General features: G+C 41.4%; 1 protein-coding gene and 2 pseudogenes across 1 annotated transcript in view; 2 read left to right on the forward strand and 1 right to left on the reverse strand.

Annotated features, from left to right (window-relative positions):
- Positions 1 to 18,173, reverse strand: part of LOC115425287 (SH2 domain-containing protein 3C-like) — a 48,034-nt gene that overhangs the window by 11,177 nt on the left and 18,684 nt on the right. Inside the window, exons 5-6 of the mRNA XM_030142721.1 lie at positions 16,934 to 17,286; positions 15,667 to 15,764 (exon numbers count right to left, since the gene is read on the reverse strand). Of these exons, the coding sequence (XP_029998581.1) occupies positions 15,667 to 15,764; positions 16,934 to 17,286 (451 nt within the window). The remainder of the gene's footprint in view (positions 1 to 15,666; positions 15,765 to 16,933; positions 17,287 to 18,173) is intronic.
- LOC115425289 (UDP-glucuronosyltransferase 2B15 pseudogene) lies at positions 878 to 7,623 on the forward strand (annotated as a pseudogene).
- On the forward strand, positions 9,389 to 11,129 carry LOC115425290 (UDP-glucuronosyltransferase 2B17 pseudogene; annotated as a pseudogene).

The raw sequence follows: 18,173 nt of genomic DNA on the forward strand, positions 1-18,173 counted from the left end.
CCCCCTACAGGTTTATAAGACCACTCCCCCTACAGGTTTATAAGACCACTCCCCCTACTGGTTTAGAAGTCCACTCCCCCTACAGGTTTAGAAGTCCACTCCCCCTACAGGTTTAGAAGTCCACTCCCCCTACAGGTTTATAAGACCACTCCCCCTACACGTTTATAGACCACTCCCCTACAGGTTTATAAGACCACTCCCCCCACATTTTTACAAGACCACTCCCCCTACATGCTTATAAGACCACTCCCCCTACAGGTTTATAAGACCACTCCCCCTACAGGTTTATAAGACCACTCCCCCTACAGGTTTAGAAGTCCACTCCCCCTACAGGTTTAGAAGACCACTCCCCCTACAGGTTTAGAAGTCCACTCCCCCTACAGGTTTAGAAGTCCACTCCCCCTACATGTTTATAAGACCACTCCCCCTACAGGTTTATAGACCACTCCCCTACAGGTTTATAAGACCACTCCCCCCACATTTTTACAAGACCACTCCCCCTACATGCTTATAAGACCACTCCCCCTACAGGTTTATAGACCACTCCCCTACAGGTTTATAAGACCACTCCCCCCACATTTTTACAAGACCACTCCCCCTACATGCTTATAAGACCACGCCCCCTACAGGTCTATAAGACCACTCCCCCTACAGGTTTATAAGACCACTCCCCCTACATGCTTATAAGACCACTCCCCCTACAGGTTTATAGACCACTCCCCTTACACGGTCATAAGTCCTCTCCCTCATACATTTGTATTCATTCCATAATCCTCCTGTTGGTATCCAGGTTCCGTCCTTTCCTGCCTGGAATAAACCCGAACCCTGACGTAAACTGAACTCCCACCCAGTGTGTGTGTCCTTCAGCTTCTTATCAGTGCGTTGTTCTACAGGTAGAGTTCACCACACCAGGCTGTGTAGGGGCTTGTGTAACTCCTCTGCAGGTTCTGCTTCTACATAACACATGTTGAACTTTATCCCTTTAAGTCGGCTGACGTCCCTCAGTCCCTCGGAGCCGGTGGAGGAGGTTGGACGTTCACATCCACAGCTCTGTAAGTCTGACTATTTATCTAAGGCGTTTCACTGAAGCAGCTCAGGGCTTAAAAAAAAAATCATTGTCGACATGTTTCAGTGCGGTTGTTTTAGTCTCCTGCTGGATTGCATAATGTTTCCAACATCAGCGCAGATGCAGAGCAGCTTCCAGATGTTTGACACTGAGGAAAAACAGCAAAACTGACAATGCACAGGAGACTAAAATAAACTGTGATCTCTGCAGGAAACTGATGCTTATCACATACGAACTGGCCGACGTTTCCTGTTCGCAGAAAAGTCTGAACTCCACCTCCGTAAGTAGAAACATTCTGTTTTCTTTCTCTGCTTATGTCTTAAAAACAAGTCAGTTCCAACTAAAAAAAAATGCAGTTTTACATTTATATTTTAAAGTCTGTAAACTGTAAAGACAGAATAGGATTAGACATAAATCCAGAGTATTTTTGTGTTTTTTCTTTTTTTATTTTAATCCAATGCATTTGGTATTTATTGATATTATACAGTATGTTGCAGTTCCAGTGTTAATATAGATACAGATGAACATTATTGATCTCCACAGGGAAATTCACTGTTTTAATCAACTCAATAAAACCGAAGAAACCAAACTAAAAAAAGAGAATTTAAGAACGGTTTTATGTATGGAAGAGGAGTAAGGCCACTGGGAAAAAAAAAAAGTCTGATATATTTATTTTTATTTTTATTATTCTGAAATTCAACTCAGAATTCTAAGAAAAAGTCAAACCTTTGTCTTGGAATTCTGACTTTTTTCTCAGAATCCTGATTGCTGCCGTTGTTCTGTTGTTGTTCACTTCATCTTATTGTTTACTTCAGTGTGTATTCATTTTGTGTTGTGTTCAAGGATGTATGTATGTATTTTTAATTTATTTTTTTTACTTTTCTGGTATGTCAATATAGGTGTGTATGTATGTGTATGTGCATGTGAAGATGATCAGTGAGGGACTAGATCTTTTATATATTATGTTGATTGGAAGCTAAACGATACTGTTTTGTGCGGAAGGGGTGGGACTAAATAAGTTCTACTTTCTCCCACTCCTTTTGAATATGCAAATGAAGTCACACTTTGTTTTCATGTATATATACAGGTTGTTTTTTTCTGTTTGGTTGGTTTTCTTATAATCTGTTTCATTTATAAGGACTAAGTAGGATTATTTTGTTTTGTTGCATATTCGAAATAAAGTCAACTAAACTTTTTTCTCATAATAACAATAATAATAATAATAATAATAATAAATATATTGGACCTTAATTTTTTTTTTCCTGTGGCCCTAATCGTCTTCCTTAGTTATTGTTGTTATTATTATTATGATCATTCCATGGTTGTAATATCTGATGCTGACTCAGTGGAGAAATAAATTTAAACAAGTGGTTCCACGTACAACAAACCCTGCCCCTCATACATATTGTAGCTTATTTTGGCATCAATCCAGCTGATGTCATCTGGTCTATGCGTGTGCTGATGTCAATGTAGACAAATTTCTGCTATTATAAGTGAAAGGGAAGAAAAAAAAAGATTTTAAAAATGAAAAATGCGTTTTTTTATTCATATATTCAGTTTTTTGCGTATTTTACAACTTTAAAAATGTGGTTTTATATTCATATATTAAATTTTTGTGTGTGTTTTACAACTTAGAAAATGCGGTTTTATATTCATATATTCAATTTTTTGGTGTTTTACAACTTAAAAAATACGGTTTTATATTCATATATTCAATTTTTTGGTGTTTTACAACTTAAAAAATGTGGTTTTATATTCATGTAATCACTGTGTAAAGCATCCATTGCCAGAGTAGAATTGTACATATTTTCAGGGTATATTTTTTTTCTTATTTTTGTTTCTTGTAAAGAGATGCTGCACTTGTTCATGCTTGTTATTGACCTACATTATTTTTCACATTGCACGCTCCGACTTGTCACATCCATTAAAACACAGTTACTCCAGGTCTGTATTTCCGCTGGTATTAGTGTGAGTAGAATCAACAGTATCACAGTAATATTTAATCTGACAGTGGGGTGGGTCTGGTATCTGCTTTGACCTTTGACCTTGTAAACACAGACCTACAGCTGCCGTTACATGGTCTTTCATTCAGTCGATGCTCGGTAACGTGAACCTGACCGTGAAAACTTCAGATCACATGCATGGCTTTTATGATCGTTGTGTAATTCACCAGAAGGAATTCACACACACACTGTTGATGTTGTGCAATCTGGAAGCAGTTACTGATCCGAGGGGAATCTGGAAGTTATGCAAGTCCGGCAGACGTGAAAACAATGAGCCATCCCTGTTGGGAAGCAGGATTTATTTTACAACATGTTTCACACACGACACCAGTGGTATTCACTACAGATGTTCGTAATTTCAATAGTCACTTTTCCATTAGACATCTGCGGAAAACTTTACCGATATTTAGTAAATGTGGAAAAAGCAGAAGTGTGTAATGTGGGTTTTTCCATTAACCTCCTGAGACCCAGCAGTGCCTTTTTGTCCTCTGTAGTGGACAAGCATTTCACACCTTTACTTTAAAATAAAAAATTACATAATGTCCACTGAAAAGGACATTATATTAAAAAAATAATAATAAAAAAAATTGATCTGAAAAAACTGTTGCATCATGCTGTTTCCAGTTAAGGGGTGACGGGTTTGTACAACAAAACTTTTGTTAATATAGATCTTGTTGGAAAGCCTAGATTCTCTACAATTGAGTGTTTAAGTTTATTTTACAGTTTTCCTGAACAACAAAACCTAATCAGTAGGAAAAATCACCTGAATTGAGATTGAAGCCAATGGGACTTCCTACCTGTTTGGTGTCATGAGGTCACATGACTGGTCCATTCCATCAGTAATTAAATTCATTTTTTAAAAATCAGTGGAAAAATGGAAATGGCTAAAAAAAAAAACAAAAAAAAAAAAACCTTTCAGCCTAATTTATGCTGCATTTCCACCACATGGAACTGGCTAAACTCGACTCGACTCTGGTTCCAGGTCCTATTCCTGGAGACTGTTTCCATTACAGGATACTACCGACTTTCCAGTACCTGGACGTCATAGTGATGTGCCGTGTTACTTCCGTGTTGCCTGCTCAGAGAGTTGCTGATAAACTCACTCGTTGCGTGTTGCCCCATCAAGCTTACGCTGAAATTTTTCGTCAGCCACCAAAGACTGAATCTCCTCGACCGACCACGGTGGGCTGTCATCATGTGGATTAACTTATCGATATATTTACTGTAAACTTCTGCATCTGTTTTTTTTAAAAATGGTGGGTTGTACATTGATAACGCAATGATGCAGAGACACCTCTGACCAATCAGTGGTCTGCAGTGTTTACATGTCCCGTTTTAGTATCTCTTGGAACTTCGGTGAAGTAGATACCAAAAAACTAGTACTGGTGCAGATTCCAGGTCCTTTTACGTAATGGAAACGCAAAAAGGCAGAGTTGAGTCGAGCCAGTACCATGTAGTCGAAACACGGCAAACACGGTATCTCATGAACATTCTTGGTTCATGAGATACTTGTGTATATTTTAGCACCCCCTTAAGGTTCATATGTTTTTAAATAGCAAAAGGCACCACCTCTAACATGTAACTGATTATTTTGAGCAAACAAAGTCTTACAGCCTACAGGAAGTTCCAAAACTACAGAGACAACCTCATCTACATCAACCGATCTACCAGTCCATAACTATTCCTTATGTTTACACTCGTCTACTCAAACAAATCTAATGTCCTCGTGTCTCATCTCAGAATTTCTTTCAGACATGGACCATCAGGCCCTGCTGCTTCTTTTTGCACTGTTCTGCTCTGCATCTCTGGTGGATGCAGGTAAAGTCTTGGTGTTCCCCTGCGATGGAAGCCACTGGGTCAACATGAAAGTCCTGATCGAGGAGCTCCACTCCAGAGGCCATGAAATCACCGTGATGCGTCCGTCAGACAGCTGGTACATCAAGGCCGAGTCCAGTTACAGCACCATTACCCTAGAGTCGCCCCTTGGTTTCGACGCAGAAAAGTTTGGGGGTTTTGTGACCAAGATGCTGAACTTGCGGCGGGATGGTGCCTCCTTCTGGAGTCGAATCGCTCTGGAGTATGAACTGGTGGAACAGTTCTATCAGCTGCATAAGCACATGGTGAAGCTGGTCGGGGACATATTTGACGATGAGAAAATGATGCAGGAACTCCGGGATGCCAAATACGATCTAGTTCTGACAGATCCTGCCATCGGCGCTGGGGTGCTTCTGGCTCACCGTTTGGGTCTTCCACTGGTGCTAAATGTGAGATGGACAATCCAGGGGGAGGCGCACTATGCGATAGCTCCTTCTCCCTTATCATACATACCCATCCCAGGGTCAGAGATGACCGACAAGATGACGTTCTCCCAGCGAATCAAGAATTTTCTTTTCTATTTCTTCACACGACTTCAAATTTGGTATGTCACAGAACCAAACTACAAGCCGTTCGTCCACCGTTACTTCGGGCCTGACATCCATTACATGGAGCTGTTCCAGGCTGCAGACATATGGCTCATGAGGAACGATTTTACCTTTGAGTTTCCACGTCCCACAATGCCCAACGTGGTCTACATGTCTGGGTTTCAATGCAAACCGTCCAAACCTCTGCCTAAAGAACTGGAGGACTTTGTCCAGAGCTCTGGTGAACATGGCGTCATCATCATGACTTTAGGCACCTTAGTGACAAATCTTCCGGAGGATATCGCTGAGGATATCGCTGCCGCTTTTGCACAGCTGCCTCAGAAGGTCATCTGGAGGCACAAGGGGAAAAGACCACCCACCCTGGGAAACAACACCTTGATTTTGGACTGGCTGCCTCAAAATGACCTCCTGGGTCACCCAAAGACCAGGCTGTTTGTGGCCCACGGAGGCACCAACGGTTTGCAGGAGGCCATTCACCACGGCGTCCCTCTGGTCGGTCTGCCCCTCATGTTCGATCAGCATGACAACTTTTTCCGGATGAAATCAAGAGGCGTGGCTCAAGTGTTGGACATTGCAACTGTGAACAAAGACAACTTCCTGCAGGCACTGAAGGAGGTGTTGTACGAACCGTCCTACAGGGATAAGATACGGACCCTGTCCAACCTGCACAGGGATCAGCCCATAAAGCCGCTGGACCGCGCCATGTTCTGGATCGAGTTTGTTATGAGGCACAAAGGGGCGTCACATCTGAGGACAGAGTCTTACAAGATGTCCATGATCCAGTACCACTCCATAGACGTGGCTGTGTTTCTGCTGGCGGTCGTCTCACTGGTGTTGATTATTTTTATTTCAATGATAAGGTTTTTGTGGCGCCGGTTGTTTTCTCAAAGGAAAGACAAAAAGGAATGATGAACATGGTTTAAGAGTCGATAAGTCACATTTTGTGGACATTCAGGGTAGGAATCGAAGAGTGAAAGCCTTTACATATTTGGGGTGTGATGAATAAACGACATGGAACTGGTCAATACTCGCCAATAAATAGTTTGCATCAAAAATATTCATGCCAGTGGTGGTGCAAGTTTACTCCAGGTCTTGTGTTCCTCTAAGTCTATGTCCAGGTCTTGTGTTCTTCTAGGTCTATGTCCAGGTGTTGTGTTCCTCTAGGTCTATGTCCAGGTCTTGTGTTCCTCTAGGTCTATGTCCAGGTGTTGTGTTCCTCTAGGTCTATGTCCAGGTCTTGTGTTCCTCTAGGTCTATGTCCAGGTGTTGTGTTCCTCTAGGTCTATGTCCAGGTCTTGTGTTCCTCTAGGTCTATGTCCAGGTGTTGTGTTCCTCTAGGTCTATGTCCAGGTGTTGTGTTCCTCTAGGTATATGTCCAGGTCTTGTGTTCCTCTAGGTCTATGTCCAAAAATGAGACTGAGGTCTTTGAAAAACTGTTTCAAGGACCACGACATTATAAACCTTTCTAACAGCAGAGATTCTGACTTGTTCCAACAGGAGAAACATTCATCACGGATCGTCTTTCAGTGACTCACTGTGCACAAACCAAAACCATAGAACTGATCCACCTCTATTAAATGCAGCTAAAGTCGATAAAGTGAACACACCTCTTCATTTCCTGTTGTAAAGAATCAAACTGTCAATCATTACAACGCTGTGGGGCTCTTGATCCCATTACAGTGATTTATCATGAAGCTTCAATACTATGATTCATCAGTGTTTGTGGAACTGAAGACCAAAAACCCCCAAAAGCCTGGGGGTCCACTTTGAATATGATGGGCTGATTGTGAAATTCTGGCCAGTACCAATATATGAAATTCAACTGTTGATTTCAATATTATATTTGATTGTGTATTTTGTTTTTTAAACTATCATATGTTGTGTTTCTGTCATTCATTAATGTTCAGTTAAAGGAACGTATTTGCCTCAGTGTAATAAAACCATCATCCCTTTAACTTAAATTTGTTTCTATGTCTTGATGTTGTTTTATATTGAAGAGTGTAAAGTGGTTCTATGTAGTATTGATATTCAACAGCCTCACCAGCAGGGGTCAGTCTGGTTCCAGAACACACTTTGGCGTAAAATCACCACAAATCAACCCTATGTTTCCACAGACTGAATAAAGTACAAAGATCATTGTTTCCACATCTGTATTATGGTATAAAGTTTTGCTCTTCAAACTAAAACTCATTGATACTTTAACAGTTGCACAAAATATCATCTTCATATGTTGCTTCAACTGATAGTTTACATTATAGCTCTGTTAGCTTAGCTCTGTTAGCTTAGCTCTGTTTTTCGACTGAAAACACTTACGGTAAAACCACTAATCACCTCTGTTTTCTGTTCGGTTTGTGTCGTCAGTAGCTGAACTAAAGATCTGTTTGAATCCAACAAACAAGGTCAGAACTGTCACAGTTTAGTCTGAACTGTGGAACAACAAACAGCAACTTAGCAAAAATAAGAACATCCCATAATAACTTTATACCTTCATCAGCCTTAGAATCAAACTCAGCTGTGTAGAAGAAACGGTGACATCTCACCATCCAACTCCATTCTTTTCATTTACAGCTGAGTCCGGTGGAGAAAACCATAACTGTTTGAATCACTTATTTTCTCTTTGACAGTTGTTTCCTACTGGTTCTCATCCTCAATTTAAGCCCCTTTTACACAGCACTTCTGTTTCGGGAATAGTCCACCTTTATTCTGTACCATCGTCTGTGTAAATGAAAAGGTGGATCATTTGGTTCCACCTCTGGAACTCCTCTGGTGGTACTAACAGAGTCCTGATAAAGGTGGAACCAGGATTCAGGAACGCTGTGGAAAAGGAACACCTCTGGTTCCGACCAAGATGTGACGTTTTGATGACATATTGTATGTGTGACCCCTGAGCTGGGGGGATTTAAAAATGAGCGTGGGCCGTGTACAGTAAACAAACATATCAACGCCACCAGACAGATGTCGAACTGGGGAGACGCCCAGATCCACCAGCTGTTATAATTTCAGGTGGAGGACTCTATCTATGCTAACATTTGTGGACCGGTGAAACACGAGCCAACTCTGGAGAGGTTAGCTAAGAGGCTATGCTCGAGGTATTTCTGATGTGAAAGTTGTACGTCACACTATAGGCTGTGCAGCATCACCGCCCCTTTGATTGGTGATCGCAGGTCCGCTGTGTAAAAGTCCAGCCTGTCTCACCTCTGTTACTCCTTTGGCTTGGCTGCGGAAATCGGTCAATGGTGGAAATAAGGTGGGATCAGCATCTCACCTTTTTCCGGGATCTCTGAGTAAAAGTAGCTATAAACTTGCCAGGCAGAGCGACTCACTACTCCCTCTTGTGGTCATATAAATCCACCGGCCCATCGCTGGAAATAAATTCACTTCATATCTCTACAATCCAAAACATTGGCATCTTTGGCAGAACTTCATGGACCTATATTCAAAACACTAATCAGATGTGACTAGACTTATTTTCTTGAGCTGGTGGAAAAAAGCTCAAGACTATCTGTATCGGTATCTATGTCAAGGATTTGAATCCATGGGTCAGAATCTTTAGTTTTAGGTGTTTATTCTTGCGTCCCCTTAATAGAAAACGGCACCTCTGCCAAAACAAAAGTTTTCAAAGCAATGCATCTACTGTACATTTGGATCTAAAGTTCATGAGATATTTGTGTATATTTTAGCACCCTCTTATGGTTCACAAGTTCTTAAATAGCAAAAGGCACCACCTCTAACATGTAACTGATTATTTTGAGCAAACAAAGTCTTACAGCCTACAGGAAGTTCCAAAACTATAGAGACAACCTCATCTACATCAACCGATCTACCAGTCCATAACTATTCCTTATGTTTACACTCGTCTACTCAAACAAATCTAATGTCCTTGTGTCTCATCTCAGATTTCTTTCAGACATGGACCATCAGGCCCTGCTGCTTCTTTTTGCACTGTTCTGCTCTGCATCTCTGGTGGATGCAGGTAAAGTCTTGGTGTTCCCCTGCGATGGAAGCCACTGGGTCAACATGAAAGTCCTGATCGAGGAACTCCACTCCAGAGGCCATGAAATCACCGTGATGCGTCCGTCAGACAGCTGGTACATCAAGGCCGAGTCCAGTTACAGCACCATTACCCTAGAGTCGCCCCTTGGTTTTGAGGCAGAAAAGCTTGGGGGTTTTGTGACCAAGATGCTGAACTTGCGGCGGGATGGTGCCTCCTTCTGGAGTCGAATTGCTCTGGAGTATGAAGTGATGGAACAGTTCTATCAGCTGCATAAGCACATGGTGAAGCTGGTCGGGGACATATTTGACGACGAGAAAATGATGCAGGAACTCCGGGATGCCAAATACGATCTAGTTCTGACAGATCCTGCCATCGGGGGTGGGGTGCTTCTGGCTCACCGTTTGGGTCTTCCACTGGTGCTAAATGTGAGATGGACAATCCAGGGGGAGGCGCACTATGCGATAGCTCCTTCTCCCTTATCATACATACCCATCCCAGGGTCAGAGATGACCGACAAGATGACGTTCTCCCAGCGAATCAAGAATGTTTTTTTCTATTTCGTCACACAGCTTCATTTTTGGTGTGTCACAGAATCAAACTACAAGCCGTTCGTCCACCGTTACTTCGGGCCTGACATCCATTACATGGAGCTGTTCCAGGCTGCAGACATATGGCTCATGAGGAACGATTTTACCTTTGAGTTTCCACGTCCCACAATGCCCAACGTGGTCTACATGTCTGGGTTTCAATGCAAACCGTCCAAACCTCTGCCTAAAGAACTGGAGGACTTTGTCCAGAGCTCTGGTGAACATGGCGTCATCATCATGACTTTAGGCACCTTAGTGACAAATCTTCCGGAGGATATCGCTGAGGATATCGCTGCCGCTTTTGCACAGCTGCCTCAGAAGGTCATCTGGAGGCACAAGGGGAAAAGACCACCCACCCTGGGAAACAACACCTTGATTTTGGACTGGCTGCCTCAAAATGACCTCCTGGGTCACCCAAAGACCAGGCTGTTTGTGGCCCACGGAGGCACCAACGGTTTGCAGGAGGCCATTCACCACGGCGTCCCTCTGGTCGGTCTGCCCCTCATGTTCGATCAGCATGACAACTTTTTCCGGATGAAATCAAGAGGCGTGGCTCAAGTGTTGGACATTGCAACTGTGAACAAAGACAACTTCCTGCAGGCACTGAAGGAGGTGTTGTACGAACCGTCCTACAGGGATAAGATACGGACCCTGTCCAACCTGCACAGGGATCAGCCCATAAAGCCGCTGGACCGCGCCATGTTCTGGATCGAGTTTGTTATGAGGCACAAAGGGGCGTCACATCTGAGGACAGAGTCTTACAAGATGTCCATGATCCAGTACCACTCCATAGACGTGGCGGTGTTTCTGCTGGCGGTCGTCTCACTGGTGTTGATTATTTTTATTTCAATGATAAGATTTTTGTGGCGCCGGTTGTTTTCTCAAAGGAAAGACAAAAAGGAATGATGAACATGGTTTAAGAGTCGATAAGTCACATAATGAATAGTGATGTACTGATCCTGATTTTTTTGCTTTCGATCCGATCTGATTATTTTTATAACTAGTTTTGCTGATATCGATCCAATACCAATCTGATACGGATACTTTTTACTATATAATTTTGATTTAAATTTGAAGTCATTATTTATAGGTTATTATACTATTATTTTACTTAAGATCACAGTTGGTCTGAATGTGGAACCTGAACTAAAACAGCTATTCCACCTTTGACTCTTAATAACTTTAGTACCATTTTTGCACTTTCCACATTCATACTGTGGGCCAAATTAGAACCTTTGGCAGGCCAGTTTTGGCCCATGGGCCGTATGTTTGCCACTCCTCCTACAGCGCATCTATGGACAGGTCCATCCAGGAATTAGATGGGGTGGACTCTGCGGACATTTGAGGTTTCATAGTCGAGTGACCATTGTGAAATTCTGACCAGTACCGATAGATGAAATACAGCTGTTAGTGTCAATATTATTTTTGTTGATTTATTTTGTTTTTGTAAACTGTTATTCACTGTGTTATCACTTCTTTTCTTATGCTGCATTTCCATTGTGTGGTACTGGCTCGACTCGACTCGACTCGGCCTTTTTGCGTTTCCATTAAGAAAAATGACCTGGAATCTGGTACCCGGTACTAGTTTTTTGGTATCACCTCCGCCGAGGTTCCAAGCGATACTAAACCGTGACGTATAACACTGCAGACCACTGATTGGTCAGACAGTTTTCTCTGTGACCCGCCCTTTTACAAAAAACAGATGCGGAAGTGGACAGTAAATATAGCGGTACATTAATCCACATGATAACAGCCCAAAACTACACCATGGTCGGTCCAGGAGATTCAGTCTTTGGTGGCCGACATAAAAATTCAGACGAGACAACACACAACGAGCGAGTTTTCAGCAACTCTCTGAACAGACGACACGGAAGTAACGCGCTGCATCGCTATGATGACCACGTACTGTAAAGTCTGTAGTATCCTGTAATGGAAACGGTCTCCAGGAATACCGAGTCGCGCCGAGTCGCGCCGAGTTGGTTCCACGTAGTGGAAACGCGGCATTAGACTCTGATAGTTGTTTCTTTCTGGTTCTCATCCTCAACTTGGCCTTGACTAACTCCCTCTAGTGGTCACATCAATCCCCCAGTCTAACACTGGAAATAAACTCACTTCATATCTCTACAATCCAAAACACTGGCACCTTTGGCTGAACTTTGCATATATTTATTTTAAACACTCTTGAGGATTTTCAGTCATTTTTTACTATTTTAAAGTAGAAATATCGTCAGCTCAACGTGGTATCATGAATTGCGTACAGACAACACACCACTTTTAATTGGTGTTTTATCTGTAAAATACCACGCAATTAGTGCAATGTGTGGTTAGCATGGTTAGGGTTAGGGTTAGGGTTAGGGGTTTGCGCAATTAGCGATTAGCAGTTAGGGTTAGTGGTTACGGATATGTAAACCGGAGATCTTGGCGTACATTGACATGTGATCAAATGGCGTTAAATAACACGCAAAACAATGAAAATGCGTACATATAGCACTCCAAATGCAGTAAGAACTGCCGTGACATACAACGCGATTTCATTAGATCAGTCTGGTCCAATTGTTTTCTGTCTCAGTTTTGTTCAGATCTGAGGTAAATATTGTTGTGTTTTTGCCTAAAATGCTTTTTGTTTCATGAACCCGAGGAGCCACACACACTAATATGAATCTTTGTTAAGTCTCAGGTACTTCGGTCAAATAAAAGCAGGTCCGTTCGTTTGTTGTTGTTCTCCTTGAATCAGGTGGAAACAACAGACGCTCAGAGGCTTATCGGGATTATCTTCATTCTTCTGTAATTGGGAGGTTTGTTGGAATCAGACACGACGCCTTTGTGTTTCTGGTTTTTCTCACAGAGACTTTGAACAAAACCTGCAGAATTTAATGAACTGTCTGCATGTTTTAAAGGGCTCATATTTAACTAAACCCACTTTTCTTAGTCTGTGCTTCATTTCTTTGTGTATTTGGACCCTAATAGTTCAGACAGTTTGAATTTGAACCGTCCAGCTGCTGCAAAACTGTCTTTAGATTCATTTGGACAAAAATCCAGTGGATTTCTACAACCTGTTTGAATTCCTGCTTAATTTGTTACGTTTTATAAGTAGTTCTGTCACGATATTTGCGCATATGAGGTCCAGACTTCCAACGAACATTTCTCCGACATTTGCACATATAAGATCCAGACTTCCAACAAATATTTGCACAGATAAGGTCAAGACTTTCGACAAACATTTCTCTGACATTTGCGCATATAAGGTCCAGATTTCAGATGAACATTTCTCCGACATTTGCGCATATAAGGTCAAGACTTCTGACGAACATTTCTCCAACATTTGCGCATATAAGGTCCAGACTTCCAACGAACATTTCTCTGACATTTGCGCATATAAGGTCAAGACTTCTGACGAACATTTCTCCGACATTTGCGCATATAAGGTCAAGACTTCTGACAAACATTTCTCCGACATTTGCGCATATAAGGTCAAGACTTCTGACGAACATTTCTCCGACATTTGCGCATATAAGGTCAAGACTTCTGACGAACATTTCTCTGACATTTCCGCATATGAGGTCCAGACTTCTGACAAACATTTCTGTGACATTTTTGCATATAAGGTCCAGACTTCCGACGAACATTTCTCCGACATTTGCGCATATTAAGTCAAGACTTCCGACGAACATTTCTCCAACATTTGCGTATATAAGGTCCAGACTTCCGACGAACATTTCTCCGACATTTGCACATATAAGGTCCAGACTTCCGACGAACATTTCTCCGACATTTGCACATATAAGGTCCAGACTTCCGACGAACATTTCTCCAACATTTGTCTATATAAGGTCCAGACTTCCAATGAACATTTCTCTGACATTTGCACATATAAGGTCCAGACTTCCGACGAACATTTCTCCGACATTTGCACATATAAGGTCCAGACTTCCAATGAACATTTCTCTGACATTTGCGTATATAAGGTCCAGACTTCCGACGAACATTTCTCTGACATTTGCGCATATAAGGTCCAGACTTCCGACGAACATTTCTCCGACATTTGCGCATATAAGGTCCAGACTTCTGACAAACATTTCTCCGACATTTGCGCATATAAGGTCCAGACTTCTGACAAACATTTCTCCGACATTTGCGCATATAAAGTGTTCTGAGTCAGATTTCAGACCACATATGACAGTGTTCTGGGTCAGATTTCAGACCACATATGACAGTGTTCTGGGTCAGATTTCAGACCACATATGACAGTGGTCTGGGTCAGATTTCAGACCACATATGAAAGTGGTCTGGGTCAGATTTCAGACCACATATGACAGTGTTCTGGGTCAGATTTCAGACCACATATGAAAGTGGTCTGGGTCAGATTTCAGACCACATATGACAGTGTTCTGGGTCAGATTTCAGACCACATATGACAGTGTTCTGGGTCAGATTTCAGACCACATATGACAGTGTTCTGGGTCAGATTTCAGACCACATATGAAAGTGGTCTGGGTCAGATTTCAGACCACATATGACAGTGGTCTGGGTCAGGTTTCAGACCACATATGAAAGTGGTCTGGGTCAGATTTCAGACCACATATGAAAGTGGTCTGGGTCAGATTTCAGACCACATATGAAAGTGGTCTGGGTCAGATTTCAGACCACATATGACAGTGTTCTGGGTCAGATTTCAGACCACATATGAAAGTGGTCTGGGTCAGATTTCAGACCACATATGACAGTGGTCTGGGTCAGGTTTCAGACCACATATGAAAGTGGTCTGGGTCAGATTTCAGACCACATATGACAGTGTTCTGGGTCAGATTTCAGACCACATATGAAAGTGGTCTGGGTCAGATTTCAGACCACATATGACAGTGGTCTGGGTCAGGTTTCAGACCACATATGAAAGTGGTCTGGGTCAGATTTCAGACCACATATGAAAGTGGTCTGGGTCAGATTTCAGACCACATATGAAAGTGTTCTGGGTCAGATTTCAGACCACATATGACAGTGTTCTGGGTCAGATTTCAGACCACATATGACAGTGTTCTGGGTCAGGTTTCAGACCACATATGACAGTGTTCTGGGTCAGATTTCAGACCACATATGAAAGTGGTCTGGGTCAGATTAGTGCTGTTCAGACTGTCTTTAACAGATCGGATCCAGGTCACATATGGGTAATTCTGACCCGAAATATCACATGTGCACAGTCACTTTATTTTCATGTATATGTGCAGGTTTTCATTTGTTTTGTTTTGTTTTGTTTTCATATAATCTGTTTCATTTATAAGCACTAGGTAGGATTACTGTGTTTTGTTGCATATTTGAAATAAACTAAAGTAAACTGTTAATCTCTTTTACAGACGCACCTCTTTGCACTGGTTTTTAATACAAGTGTGTGACTTTTATGAGTTTTATTTTCTGCTTGTGTTTTTATTAGATTCTATTGATCCTATTCTTGTGTTTGATCGGTTTGAGTATTTCTTATTTTGTACATCTATGTTATATGTTTACTACTTTTATCTTATCTTGTATTGTTACCTATATCTCTGTACACTTTGCGTTGTTGTAAATGTGCTACAGAAATAAACTGGACTTTAAAACTCACCGTTGTCGTCAGTGTTCGGTGTGAAGGTGCACAAATCAGGCGGCGGTGGTTCGGTTTGTCTGCTCACATCTGCCCTCTGGTGGTGAACGGAGGAAGGACTATGAGGAGACAGAGACGACGGCGTTAGAGATGAAGGAAAAATGATGTGAAAAACAGAAAAGTCACAGATGGAAGAAGCAGGTTTGACTTTCATTAGACGAATGTTTCAGATACGTAGAGTGAATATACAGGAGTTTCTATTTAACTACACTTTAGCGAAAGCGTTAACAGAAGAGCTGACTCTGTTAAGAATGGGATGGAATTAAAGGTCTATAACTGTTTTTATTAGAACTTACAAATGAATTTTCTGTAAAATTAACCACATTTACAGATTTATCAGTATTTATTATATATAATATCATCCTCTACATTTGGCTTATTTTTGTGTAAATCTCATATTTTCCTGTATTTATTTCACTGTTCAAGTAGATAATGGTGGTAAATTCAAACGTTCTGATGATGATGATGATGATATGACAGAACTGAACCTAAACCCAAACAGACTGGGTTCCATGGACGACCAATCCAGTTTCAGCTGTCAGGAAGGCCCCGCCCCCCTGTTAAAACCATCAGATTTAAAATGAAATTCAACAAACTGAAAAACTTAGAAGTCAAAACTTCAACCCAGATTTAATATTCATTCATACATACACATATATATATATATATATATATATATATATATATATATATATATATATATATATATATATATATATATATATACATGTATAAAACATAATTTCAAATTAAATGTGTTTTTTACATGACTTAATCAATACATTTATTTTAATGTCACTATTAAGTTGTTTTTTTATTTTGTCACATTACTCCATTTATTAGAAAAACTTCCTCTTTTTTACTGTATTAAGTCATTATTTTGCCGATGTTTCTCACTTTTTTTGTAATAATTTGTCCTTATTTTGTGATCTGACTTATTCTACTCTTGAAATAAAATCACAAACTGATGAGAAACTTTAAAGAAACTGTGATGTAGACGTTGATTTTACATTATTGTTATATTTTTACGCTGTTTTTTTCATCTTTTACTTTGTTTTCCTCATGGTCCATCTATACTGCCTTCATAGTCTGGTCCAGGTCCCGGTCCAGGTCCTAGTCCCGGTCCTGGTCCAGGTCCCGGTCCAGGTCCTGGTCCTAGTCCTGGTCCAGGTCTGAACCTAAACCCAAACAGACTGGGTTCTGTAGATGACCAGCCTTGTTTCCTCACCTGTCAGGAAGGCCCGCCTCCTGTGGGCGTGGCCTGGCGGCGCAGAACGCTGTCTCCAGGTAGCCGAGCGGCAGTGTCCTGTTGACGGGCCGGTGGATCTGGGCTCCGCCCCCCCGGGTCAGTGCCACCCGGCCGCCCACAAAGAAGTGGACGAGGGCGGGTAACGAGTCGAAGGCGTGGTCGTCCAGACGGAACGCCACCCGCCCAGATGAGCCCGCCCCCACCGCCGTACGCCGGATGGGCAGGTGCAGCGTCTGCTGCTCCCAGCGGACGGTCAGGATGAAGTCTCCCAGCATGCACTGGGAGTCACGAACCAGGAAGTCACCATGGGTCACCACCAGGCTGTCGGACACCTGAGGGGAGGCGGAGTCAGAGGTAAGGGGGCGGTCTTACAGACAGAGAAACATTTATACACAAGGAAAAGACAGAAATATAGAGAATAGAACAGAACAGAAATACATAGAATAGAATAGAATAGAATAGAATAGAATAGAATAGAATAGAATAGAATACACCAGAGCAGAATAGAATAGAAATATATAGAATAGAACAGAGTAGAACAGAGCAGAATACAATGGATTAGAATACAATAGAACTATATAGAATTGAGCAGAACAGAATAGAACAGGATAGAATAGAATAGAAATACATAGAATACAACAGAGCATAACAGAATAGAAATACATAGAATAGGGCAATAGAACAAAAATACATAGAACAGAACAATAGAATAGAAATACATAGAAAAGAATAATAGAAATGAACAAAATAGAATAGAACAGAAACACATAGAATAGAATAATAGAATAGAACAGGACAGAACAGAAATACATAGAACAGACTAGAACACAACAAAGAAGAACAGAATAGAAATACATAGAATATAATAATAGAATTCAACAGAATAGAAGAGAAATACATAGAATAGAATAGAATAGAATAGAATAGAATAGAATAGAATAGAATAGAATAGAATGTGCACATGTGGAAGTACAGCTCTTTTCTGTTTATTCTGTACTTTTGTCTCCCTCTTGTGGTTGAACATCTGCACGACATCAACAACTGATGAAAAACCTCCGATAAACTACAGACAATACACACAGAGAATACACACAGACAATACACACAGACAATACACACAGTGAATACACACAGAGAATACACACAGAGAATACACACAGACAATACACACAGAGAATACACACAGACAATACACACAGACAATACACACAGTGAATAC

This window comes from Sphaeramia orbicularis, chromosome 9 (genome assembly GCF_902148855.1).
Source record: "Sphaeramia orbicularis chromosome 9, fSphaOr1.1, whole genome shotgun sequence".
Lineage (NCBI taxonomy): Eukaryota > Metazoa > Chordata > Actinopteri > Kurtiformes > Apogonidae > Sphaeramia > Sphaeramia orbicularis.